The sequence below is a fragment of the Aethalodelphis obliquidens genome, unplaced genomic scaffold (genome assembly GCF_003676395.1).
Source record: "Aethalodelphis obliquidens isolate GAN/ISIS:26980383/991018 unplaced genomic scaffold, ASM367639v1 scaffold36, whole genome shotgun sequence".
In the NCBI taxonomy this organism is placed as follows: Eukaryota; Metazoa; Chordata; class Mammalia; order Artiodactyla; family Delphinidae; genus Aethalodelphis; species Aethalodelphis obliquidens.
In genome coordinates this window covers 3,951,942-3,965,205 of record NW_020837980.1, presented here as the reverse complement: position 1 = coordinate 3,965,205, position 13,264 = coordinate 3,951,942, and the positions used below count along the sequence as shown (strand labels likewise).

General features: G+C 36.9%; 1 protein-coding gene across 1 annotated transcript; it reads right to left on the bottom strand.

Annotated features, from left to right (window-relative positions):
• Positions 1-4,365: 4,365 nt before the first annotated feature.
• LOC113632318 (chymotrypsinogen A-like) lies at positions 4,366-12,279 on the bottom strand. The gene is made up of 5 exons (XM_027129327.1): positions 12,004-12,279; positions 10,437-10,597; positions 7,070-7,168; positions 5,638-5,771; positions 4,366-4,963 (listed from the first exon to the last, which is right to left on the bottom strand). The coding sequence occupies exons 1-5, from the start codon at positions 12,192-12,194 to the stop codon at positions 4,799-4,801; spliced, it is 750 nt and encodes a 249-aa protein (XP_026985128.1). The 5' UTR covers positions 12,195-12,279; the 3' UTR covers positions 4,366-4,798.
• Positions 12,280-13,264: the final 985 nt, after the last annotated feature.

Here is a 13,264-nt window from a genome sequence, read left to right as displayed (position 1 = left end):
AATTTGCTTTTTAAGCTCAGCATTGCTTTTAAGATTCACCTAAAGAGCCTGTGGAATGTCATATATTTTACTGCTGTGTGAGTATACTATATAGATTTTGATTATCCATGCTTCTCTAGTGGACATTGGGAAGTCCGGCTTTTGCTGATATTCACATTTCTATAAACTTTCCTGTACATGTTTAGTGGTCATGGTTGCATCACTTTCCTAGGACACTGTTCCCAAACCTGACTGCACATTAGCATCATGTAAGGAGTTAAAAAAATTACCCCTAGGACTTCCCTGGTGCCTTAGTGGTTAAGACTCAGCACTCCCAGTGCAGGGGGCCTGGGTTCGATCCCTGGTCAGGGAACTAGATCCCACGTGCCACGCAACTAAGACCTGGTACAGCCAAATAAATAAATAGTAAAAAAAAAAAAATTACCCCCCTCCATGCCCCAGATGTTTTCATTTAATTGCAGCCATGGTTGAAGACAATGCTCTAGGGCATTTACCTAGAGGTAGAATTGCTGTCTCAGAAGACATTGGCATCTTCAGTTTTACCCATGTTATCTGAGTTGCACCCCACCCCCAGCCGTGAGGAGAGTTCCCCTCCACTCCACATTCTCATTATCTGTTTATCTTGTCACACTATGCATTTTGCCAATTTAGAGAATGTAAGATGGCGCTATTTCTTGCTTTTGTATTCTGTTCTCTTGATCAGTTTATCTCTGCAGCAATACCACCCTGTCTTAATTACTCTAGCTTAATTGCCTCTGTTATAATTCCCCCACTTCATTTTGCCTCTTTAAGAGATTCTTAGTTATTTTGGCCCCAGCAGTTGTTTGTGTTACCACTATCTGACAATTTGGTTTAAATTTACTCTTATTTTATAAATATCTGTGGGGGATAGAAAAATGAAAGTGATCATGCTACTGATAATAAAGTTGAGACCAAGATGAAATCAGGTAAGTGCCCAAAGCTGTTAATCTTTGGTGAGAATTAGACACTTGTCAGGCTTAAGTTGTTGACTGTTAAATTGACAAAGAATATGCATGAAATGTTGGAACTATATTGTTGAAAATTTTATGAAAAAGACAAGATGTAGGGGACTACCCTGGTGGTCCAGTGGTTAAAACTCCGTGCTCCCAAAGTAGGGGGCCCGGGTTCGATCCCTGGTCAGGGAACTAGATCCCACGTGCCACAACTAAGACCAGCACAGCCAAATAAGTAAATAAATATTTAAAAAAAAAAAAAAAAAAGACAAGACGGAGGGTTAGAGAAAGTGAAGTAATGCAATTTATGGCTTAAGAATGAATAACAAAATGTTCCAACAATCCAAATGACAGGAGAGATTCAGAGTATGTGTAATTGTTAATAGGAAAAGAGCTTGATACAGATTTCTTTAACGTAAGATATTGGTGTATAAAACATTAAAACATAAAACAAAAATCAAATCAACTAATACTTGAGCTTTAAAACTCAGCTCAAACATTACTTCTCCTGCAAAACCTCCATCCATCCTTGCAGAAAGTGTTGGTTGTTCCCTCCTAGACTGGCAGCTCCCATGGCATGTGGAATTGGAATTACCTTTGTATATTGTTCTTCTCCACTAGAATGAGATGCTAAGATAAGGGAAACTTCCTTTTTCAAGGTGCCCCTACTTGACACACAGTAGGTGCTCAACGAGGACATTTTTAAATACACACATGAGTGAAAACTTAGGTTATTAGGTCTCTAATTTTTTTTTAATTTGGCTATGTAACCCTTACACACTATATCAATTTACAAAATTGATTGTAGTCTAATCCACATAGAGCTTGACCTTGAAATGAAAGAATAAAAAAGAGTTCTTGGGAAGAAGAAACAGTCAAAGTAAGAAATAAAGCTTATGTCCCTCCTGAGTTAAATTGGCTTTCCACTAGAGAAAGGGCAAGTAAAACAGTCTAACATAGTAAAATAGTCTAACACAGTTCTATTCAATAGGGAAAAGATTAAATACAGAACAATTTGAAAATTACTGCCAACTCAAGCTGAAAACAGAGCACCAGTCTCTGACCCTCGTATGAAAGTCAGGCAGCTTCCTTAGGTAGTACATGGAATGCTAACCCTTCGTCCTTTGCTGACAGAGCCCTCAAGTATCACCACCAGATCACTGTCCCAGGAGGTCAGAGATTGTGCCAGTACCAAAATTAACCACCTTCAGATCATACTGTGAAGAAGAAAGCTTTAGACAGGCCTGACATTTTAATACAGCCCATCTTTAACCCCCCCTTAATGTTATCTGATTGAAAAGATGAGAGAAATTCAATGAGACAAAGTAAAAATGGTACAAAACAAATTAACATAAGAATTAGAGAATCCTTATTGTAAATCTCATCTTTCAATTTACTGAGTCCCTATCAAAGAGTATAATTTAAATTATTTAAAGCAGTTTAGACCAATATTCATGTAAGAGGTTTTTAGTAAATACTAATTCAAAAAATTCAAAATATTTTCCCTTTATAGCATTTGCAAAAGAGAGGAGAGACAGAAAGAGAAAAAGAGAGGGGTAGGGACAGGGGGGGTGAGAGAAAGGGAGATCAGAGAAAGAAAGGAAAAAAAGTATTTATTTTTTGCTAATATCTTTATGAGTTGTTCTTTGATTAGGTTATATTGTACTTACCTAAAAAGTTAAAACTATCCTCCTTTTTTGAATGCTGTAATTTTGGAAACCAAATGATAAATTTTGGTGGAAAATAAGAAAAAATAGTTGCTTCAGACTTCTTATTCTGTATTATATATCTCTGTGATGGGCTTTGGCATTAAGTATCCAGGCTCAGGCACCTTCCTTAGTTTTTGGCTAAGCCTAGAGAGATGAGGGTATTGGTCAGCTGAAGTTCAGATAAATGTTTTGTAAACAAGTGAAATATCCTAAGATTTTATCTAAAAATTTAAAAATCAAATGATAAGCCTGATAAATAATTTCTTAAATGTCAATTGCTCACTGAAATTGTGAAACTTACAGGGACCATTCCTGTAAACCTGCGCATAGGGCACTGTTCTATGTGAGTAAAATTAGGAATTATATGGAGTGAGGGCTTCCCTGGTGGCACAGTGGTTAAGAATCTGCCTGCCAGCTCAATATCAAAAGAACAGCCCAATCCAAAACTGGGTAGAAGACCTACATAGACATTTCTCCAAAGAAGATATGCAGATGCCCAACAAACACATGAAAGGATGCTCAACATCATTACTCAACAGAGAAATGCACATCAAAACTACAATGAGATATCTCACACCAGTCAGAATGCCCGTCATCAAAAAATCTACAAACAATAAATGTTAGGGTGTGGAGAAAAGGGAACCCTCTTGCACTGTTGGTGGGAATGTAAATTGATACAGCCACTATGGAGAACAGTATGGAGGTTCCTTAAAAAACTAAAAGTAGAACTACCATACGACCCAGCAATCCCACTACTGGGCATATACCCTGAGAAAACCATAATTCAAAAAGAGTCATGAAAAAAAAAAAAAAAAGAGTCATGTACCACAATGTTCATTGCAGATCTATTTACAATAGCCAGGACATGGAAGCAACCCAAGTGTCCATCAACAGATGAATGAATAAAGAAGATGTGGCACATATATACAATGGAATATTACTCAGCCATAAAAATAAACGAAATTGAGTTATTTGTAGTGAGGTGGATGGACCTAGAGTCTGTCATACAGAGTGAAAGAAGTCAGAAAGAAAAACAAATACTGTATGCTAACACATATATATGGAATCTAAAAAAAAAAAGGTCAGAAAAACCTAGGGGCAGGACAGGAATAAAGATGCAGACCTACTAGAGAATGGACTTGAGGACATGGGGAGGGGGAAGGGTAAGCTGGGACAAAGTGAGAGAGTGGCATGGACATATATACACTACCAAATGTAAAACCGATAGCTAGTGGGAAGCAGCCGCATAGCACAGGGAGATCCACTTAGTGCTTTGTGACCACCTAGAGGGGTGGGATAGGGAGGGTGGGAGGGAGGGAGATGCAAGAGGGAAGAGATATGGGGATATATGTATATGTATAGCTGATTCACTTTGTTATAAAGCAGAAACTAACACACCATTGTAAAGCAATTATATTCCAATAAAAATGTTAAAAAAAAAAAAAAAGAATCTGCCTGGCAATGCAGGGGACATCAGTTCGAGTCCTGGTCCAGGAAGATCCCACATGCTGCGGAGCAATTAAGCCCGTATGCCACAACTACTGAGCCACGTGCCACAACTACTGAAGCCTGTGTGCCTAGAGCCTGTGCTCCTCAACAAGAGAAGCCCGCACACCACAACGAAGAGTGGCCCCTGCTTGGTGCAACTAGAGAAAGCCCACGGACAGCAACAAAGACCCAGTGCAGCCAAAAATAAGTAAATAAAATAAAATTTTTTAAAAAGCTTAAAAGAAAAGAATCTTTAAAATAAAAAAAAAGAATTATATGGAGTGAATAACATCTCCATATCTTCCAATGTTAACCAAATTAAAAAAACAGTAAAAGTATATGTGATGGTACTCAAATTTGACATATAGTACATGGTACACTAGACCTGAAATTAATGACATTTAAGATTGTAAGTTCCCAGGAGGCATGAACCAACATTAGCTTTCTGTGACCAATGTTTAATATTGAATGTATGTACACACCAAATCCAGGCTTCTCAATGACAAGGGTTGGGGGCAGTGACATTGAGTTTTTTAGCAATGACAAGAGACGTATTTTTCAGGTAGGCGGTCGTGTATTTCCTTTCCCACTTAGGAACACAATTCCACCATGCTGCTCTTCCAGTGATCATGCTTCTCCTCCAGTGACAGATGTGATCCAGTCTCTATAAGCAGAAATTCTGGTGAAGACCGTTGGTGCGTCAGGATGGCAATTACTGCTGCCCCAGCTCACAATACCGATGAGCTTGTACTGCCCATCCTGGGCACACTGCAGTGGTCCTCCAGAATCTCCCTGCAACCAGCAAAAAGAGAAGTTCATTCTCCTGGCTGCACGATTCATGGCGGACACTAACCCCCAACTGCAGGGGATGATCCGACAGTGTGTAAGTCACTCTCATCTCTGATTTCTGCTCATAATAGCATAGGGAACTACAACCACTGAGGTAGTTGGCTGATGTTACAGATCTCTGAATCAAATCAAAATCTACATTTTCAAGGCAAGGCTGAAAGGAACATTTAGCATAAATTTATTTTATGCTGACAATAGACTGTGCCATGCAGAAAGTTTCAAGCATCTAATATAAATGACTAAATGATGGTTTTGAGTTACGTGAAAGCATCTTTATATTTTCAGTGCTACTGGAAGTAGGTAGTTTGAGCTACCTAATACAGCTATGAAGTTGAACCACAAGAAATCATCATTTTTTTGTGGATCAAAAACAGTTGAAAGTTATCAGTTTCACATAGTTGAACCTAGCAATTGAACAAGTAATTCCTTTTGAGAATAGAATCCACAAAAATATCAAATTGGCAATCACAGTACATCAATTTAGCAATGTACTTACTCCTCTCACTTTTCATTTTAAAACTACCATACATTTATACCTTTTTATGGTCAGCAAACACCCATTCATGAGACACACTGAGGAGAAAACTCCTGCCCTCATCAGTGCAGGCCTTCATTACCATACAGGACGATGATCCTGCAGCCCCTCCGCATATATTGGTATTTTTAATATCCAGTCCCCAGTAGCTTCGACAAGATGTACTACTAATCAGTGGTACCTTTGCCTGCTGCACAGTTTTAGGAAATTCATCTTCTAGTAGAAAAGGAATAAAAACACATAGGCAAATGATATTAAAGGATAAAACAAAAATAGCCTTATATATACACAGACTCCGAGGGTTAAATCCCACCCATTTGCCCCTCTCAGCACTATAGTGATGCTGTTAGGTGACTTCTAAAAAACTAATATAATCACTCCACAGTGGCTTATACAACAGAAACAATGAAAAACATTTTATGTGGGTTCTTTTGTCTTTAGTATAGTCCTCAGAAGATATAAAAACATCACTTTATGCAAAAAAGACAAAGTTTACACCCAAATCAGTTGTTGATAAAGCAAACAATATACATTTTTTACATATTAAGTCTATACTTTAATTCATTGGTTTCACGACATTCTCATTCTTTTGATTTGACTTCTGCTGAGCAGACATTCTGGTTAAGTGCTGACACTGACTGGAAGCTGACAACTGAAATTGCATTCTAAATAACTAGTTTATTGGATATTTGTAGGTAGTTAATTCATTTGCAGAATAGGGTGTATGTGAGACCAGAGTCATGGGTTTGATCTTTATATGGACTAGAATATCTGCACATAATCTTTCTACCCACTTACCTTTTTTTTTTAATTGAAGTATAGTTGAGTGATTCAGTTATTACATATGTATATTTTTTCATATTCTTTTCCATTGTGGTTTATTACAGGATATTGAATATAGTTCCCTGTGCTACACAACAGGACCTTGTTGTCTATCCATTCTACATATAATAGTTTGCATCTGCTAATCCCAACTCCCACTCCAACCCTCCCCTGCCCCCCCTCCCCCTTGGCAACCACAAGTCTGTTCTCTCTGTCTGTGAGTCTGTTTCTGTTTCATAAATAAGTTCATTTGTGTCATATTTTAGAGTCCACATATAAGTGATATCATATCTACCCATTTACCTTTTATACCAGCCTATCATTTCAGAAAAATGCCTCACAGCTTTAAGAATAGGCTCATATATCTTCAAGTATGGGTTTTCAAAATAGAAATATCTACACTGTTGTGAAAACAATTATGTGTGTGAGTGTGTGCATACACAAATATTTATTAGGTAATAACATCACTAGACATATACCAACACAGTTTTTAAAAGTATCAGTGAACTTGTATTAATGAATATGATGGCCTAAAACCCAACCAGTCACCTTTAGGTCCATTATGAAAAAATTTTTCCACTATCATTCCTATTAAAAATACAGAAAAATTGAAAATGAGTAAACAGTATACTCAGACTTCACATATATTTGTTTGGATTCTAATCTTAGAAGAGGTAATAAAATATACTCACGATGAGGTTCAGTTATTCCCCATCCAGCAGTCATACATTTGGAAAGTAAATTTATTTTATCATCTTTCCCTGGCAAACAGATTGGAGATACAAACTTTCCTAATTGAAAGGATGAGAAAGAAAAACGCAAATATCAGTTAGTCCGTAAGATTCATATTAACATTGTCTATACTGTTTGCTCTTCAGTGATGGCTCTAAAAATACCTACTTTGACCTAACAGTACCCTTTCTAACCCTGTAATTTAATAAGTCTTCCAGAAGATTCCACCTATTATTTACTCAGAGGGGATCATCCCAATATACATGTTACCACTTTGCTCCAGGTATTTCCATATCCTCCTAGGAAAACAGAAACACATGCCCTACACTGAAATGTGGGGCTTCTCATCCATAACCATTTTTTAAAGTGCATCTGTCTTTTTGCCTGTGTGCCTTCAGGACATCACCTTGTTGAATTTGAGATGAGAGTGGAGAAGAATATAATTGTCTTCTTTTTAAGATTTTTATTATTTATTTATTTTTGGCTGTGTCGGGTCTTAGTTGCGGCACGTGGGCTCTTTGTTGTGGCATGCGGGCTTCTCTCTAGTTGTGGCATGTGGGTTTTCTCGGGTTCCAGGGCACATGGGCTCTGTCGTTTGTGGCACGCAGGCTCTCTAGTGGAGGCGTGCAGGCTCAGTAGTTGTGGCACACGGGCTTAGTTGCCCCGTGGCATGTGGGATCTTAGTTTCCGGACCAGGGGTTGAACCCGTGTCCCCTGCATTGTAAGGTGGATTCTTTACCACTGGACCACCAGGGAAGTCCCTATAATTGTCTTCTTTTTTCAACTATGTTATATGAAGAACGGGGAAAAACACGTAGCAATTTAACTGTTAAAGTATTCTTACAGCTAAAAAGTATTTTTATATCTAATTCTATCTTCACAGGTTATTATAAAATATATTGATACATTATACATTTACATTTTTTCTTATCAACAAAATCTGTGTATATATAAATATTGTGGGTTTGTGTGTCTGTGTGTATATATGCCCCCCCACACACACACACACACTGAATGCAGTGCTCTTGTGTTTGTTTTCCCTTTTTCCCAGGCTATATAACTTCATTTTCATCCAGATTTTTACATACTTAAATGCGTCAGCATATCTGTCATAGGCCGTTTATATCAATGATATGTTCTTTATTTTTACTGCTATCTCTTAATAAAATTACATAAAACTGTTTGTAACTTGTCTATTCTTTTCCTACTCATCTCTCTACGCGTGTGCCAAATCTTATGTTATTCTGCCTTCATAGATAATCATTGCTCTATCGTATCTTCTCCCAAATTTCCTTGAGCTAAATAACATTTTCCTACTAACAACATATTTTTTTAATCAGCCATTTTTCTTATTCTGATATTCTTCATTTACTAGCTTATGATCATGCCATTTAAATGGCATCATTATTACATCATTCTTTTTAATAGCATATAGTATTCAGGTAATGAATGTACCTCGATTTATTAAATCCCATTGGAAAACATTTAGACTTTTAATTTTTTCCCTTATAAGCTGCATCAAGTTTCTGAGATCATGCATCTGTGCATTTGTGCCAGTATTCCTGGACGATTGAGTTGCTGGACCACAAGGCACACACTTTAAAAACTGACAGATATTGCCAGATTGCATCATTTGGCAGGATGGAGGAGGGGGATGTATTGACTTGTACTCCACATCCAGCTGTGTTTATAACTTAGAAATACATCAAGAGTCTTGAAAACAGTTATGCCCTAAATCCAGCATTTCTGCTTCCGAGAAATTTATCTTAAGGCAGTCATAGACCTGGAAAAATGTACACATAAGGATAGTCAATCCAGCATTATTTAAATTAAAAAAAAGGAAACAACCTTTACACAAATGTTCGTGGGAGCTTTATTTGTAATATCTAAAAGCTAGAAACCACCCAGATATTCTTCAACAAATGAATGGTTAAACGTTACGAGTGGTTAAACATTCATACTGTGAACACTACTCAGCTATTAAAAGGAATGCACTACTGATACATGCAACCACATAAATGAAGCTCCAGGATGTTATGCCCAGGAAAAAAGTCAATCACAAAAGGTTACATATTATATAATTCCATTTATGTAACACTCTTGAATTGACAAAATTACAAAAACAGAACAGATTTGTGGTTGACAGAAGTCTGGGTGGGGAGGGTGGAGTGGGGAGGAAGGAAATGGGTGTGGCTATAAAGGGGCAACAGTATCGATCCTTACTGTGACAAAAATGTTCTGTATCTCAACTATATCAATGTCAAATCCTGCAACATGTTACTATTCGTGAAAACCAGGTTAAAAAGTACTTTGGTTTCTCTGTACTATTCCCTGTAACTGCATGTGAATCTACAATTATCTCAGCATTGAAAGTTTAACTAAAAATAAATTTAAGAAGCAGGATAAAGAGAAAAAATACTGATGTCAGAGCTCCAATCCTGAGATTGTAATTAATTGTTCCAAAATGTATCTGGGCTGATAGTTTTGTTTGTTTTGTTTTCAAAGCAACTCAGAGGATGATAATGCGTAGTCAAGGTTAAGAAGCACTGTTCTAAATGCTCTCACTGACTCAGTTTTAAAAGCATGAAAAGCAAATGGTAGATTGAACCATGATTGGGGGTTTGTAGGATGAATGCACCGAAAAGACATACAAAGGGAGGTCTATAGGCAGAAACAGAGGAGAGAACTGGAGCAAAGGAAGAAAACTGTCCCAGAACCCTGTGATGCCATGGAAAGGCTTGGGTGTGAAAGTGGGAACTATCCACAGATCTTAGTTACATTCCCCCCAATACACCTTCCCACTGAATGCTCACCTGTGCTAAGTAGGTAAGTGGGTTACTGCCATTCCCTTTCTACAAACAATAAAGCTAAGGTCACAGAAGTTACATAACATGCCCAAGATCACATGGCTACTTCCTGACAGAGCCAGGATTAACAATGCCTCAGTTTCACTTAGCTTTGGCTTAAGTAAACATTTTTTTAAAAACCAAGATTTTACTAAGTTATGAAGGCACAGAAAATTAAACATCTGGTGGTTCAAACTGATGTTCTAAGTATTTGGGATAACCTCATAGAACATAAAGAGTCTCAGGAGAATATATAGGACAAAGTTAAAAACATACTTCTCTGAAATCTTCTCTAGACCTCTGTCAATTAAATACACATAACAGTAAAATGTTTATGCAGATACTTCAGCTTTTAGAGAAAGTATCTTAGAATGTAAGAAAATTTTAAAATAATTATTTAACTTCAAAAGTACATATAGCACTTCTAAGCAAGATGGAAGATAAAAGTTTCAAAATATGGAAAAGAGTTATCCATACTGACCTAATTCAACAGGGTTTTCCAGATGCAGCAAGCATATATCATCATTGGGAGGAAATTGTGTGAAGCTGGGGTGAGTATATACAGCTTTCACTGGTATCAAATCTCTATCTCGTGTGTTCCACAGGTAACTTCTTCCTATTACCAGGTTGTCTGTGACAGTACTTGTCATAAGAAAAGAGAGTGAGGAAATAGATACCACTTTTAATGAGGCCATCACTTTTCAGAATTACTAAGAATGTATTCTTTAACATTTTTTTTGCTTCTATACTCCAGTTATATTATTGCCAAAATCTAGTCCCCAAAACTTTCTTTAAAATTTTTAATCCACATTAATATCCTTATTATCCTGAATTCTTAGAAAATGGGAGTTTCTGATTAATTCAATCCTTGATAAAATGTTTAAAGTATCTACTTTCTTGCCTTCGTAACATCAAATAAAATGATTTAGTACAATACATGTTTGACAATTAAGATTCATGATGCCTCAAGATAATGATTTTATGTATTATAATCATTATGCATTATATGATGTACTTATGTGATGGTCACTGAAACTATCCTGAAAGTTATAGTGACTCTACTCCCTAATATGATGTTTCTCAAAGAAATGTCTAGGGACCACATGCATTAAATCTGGCACGTGTATTAAGAATGCAGAATCCCAGACATAACTCAGCAAATCAAATTTCAGGATTAATATTCTAAGATTCTGTTTATAGCAAACTCCCCAGGTAAGTTTAAGCACATGAAAGTCTGAAAACTGCCCTAATAAGGATGCCTTCTGTGATTTAGCTATATCAAAAGTAAGACTTGGGGAATACTAAAGAAATTGAGTTTTTGGTTCATTGAAGCTTCCTGCTCACCATGTTATTTGAGCAGATGCTTTCATTATAAAGCCAATTTTAGAGACCCTGAAAATGTCATATCTACTCATTCAGCTATGGGACATTGTATGACAGTGTCAACTGTCTCACTACTTCTGGGAGATAATATTAAAAACGTCAAGCTAAGACTCCTTTGAGGAAGGAGTTTTCAGATATTTCCATATTACATTGAGACCAAGATTCAGATAAAGTCAAAGAAAAAAAAAGTTCCTTTAAAGGACATTCTTTAAAATTCTTTGAAACTTTACACGTTTATTTCAGGACTGGGTTTGATCATCAGACAGTCCGTAGAGGAGAGCAAGGAGGAAAGGAAGCCACATTTGAGCAGCCCCTCGGCTCTGGGCGCCATGCTGAGAGACTGATGCAAAAATGTTGAGACATCATTACCTTCATTTTTATGGATGGGGGGGTGTTGTTAGTTACTTATTAATTAAATTATACCTAGAGGCAGGAAGCTGCTTTTAAAATTAAAAGCTATTAGTAGTAAGTGTATTAGTGAAGCACAGAAAATTTCATAAACCTAACACGTTCATTCATTTGCAAGATGGGGACTGTATCAGTGGGAGCTGATGCTTAATGTTTCTTGTGACATGGGGAGAACAGAAGGAGTGCACCCGCTGTGGACCCTCAAATAGCTCTGCACCGCCCTGCTGTCCCCAACCCTGCACCACTTGGGCACACACCTGAAGTTGCAGTGTGCCGCTGTCAGGACCCACTGTCTCCCAATCAGAGCACCTCCACAGTAATGCTGTCCTTGGTGCTGCAGACTGACCAGCCAGGGCCACGACATCGCAGGGGCGGCACGGCCACCAACCACCCTGGGCTTCCCAAGCTTGGCTGGCAACACGTTTGTATTCCTCTCAGATCCTTCCATGAGAAATGGGTCAACAACAGGAATTCCACATTTGTCTTGGGCTGGCTGTCTTCTGGTATTGTTTTCTACTGTTAGCCCTTAGAAAAGTAACAACAAAACATCAGATAGCAATACTTGTGAAAGTCTACTAAAATCTCAGAATGGAGGCATTTACTTCTTTTGTAGGTTCAAAACTAGGATTCTTTGCAAGAGATGAGACTCATCTTTTCTTCCATTGCTTTTAAATGAGTAAAAATCAATAGTTAACTAAAGCATTAATATATACGTCTTTAGACGAATCAGAACACAAATCAATTTTTAAAAAAGTATTGCACTTAATCATGAAATTACTGGAAATTGTTCTTTCTGTGGCATCGTTTGTGTTATCCCAGTATAACATATCTAGACACATCAAAATACTTCAAAATAAAATGTTTATATAAAGGAAAAGCATAGGGGAAATTTCTACCAATGTGTTTACTCCATTCTCAGATTTATAAAGAAATTTACCAGGGAATAACAAGAGACTTAAATATGAAGAAAATTAAGCCTCTCCATAGCCATATAATTTCAGAATGATAAGATATGATCACTTGTGAATTCTTTACTTGAGATTTTTTTTTACACTAGAAATCTATTTAAAACAAAAAGTTTCTAGCATAGTGGATTTGTGTTTATTCAATCCTTATGTCAAAACTCATTTCTAATTTCTTTTCAGATATGTATAACACATGGATTCCCTCTTCCTTTTACATACATATGCCTAAAAAATATGCAGACTCTTCAGAATTAAGATTATCCTAGATTTTAGGGAGAAAAAACCCACAAAAGGTATTTACTCAAACATGTTTTTAGTGCATTAAGGTTTACTGCATTACTGCATGTTTTTTATTGCATTTGTAATCCACATTATATGTAGTAACTCAGACTTTTGGGCTGTTTGTACACATGTATAACAGCAATATTTTATTAGTATTCAACTTACTTTAAAATACTTAAAAAAATGAGGCTAAATATTTTTACTGAGAATAAAGGGTCAGTTTAGAGATATAGTGATGAAAGACAAAAGCAATGGACACAGAAGAAGGGTC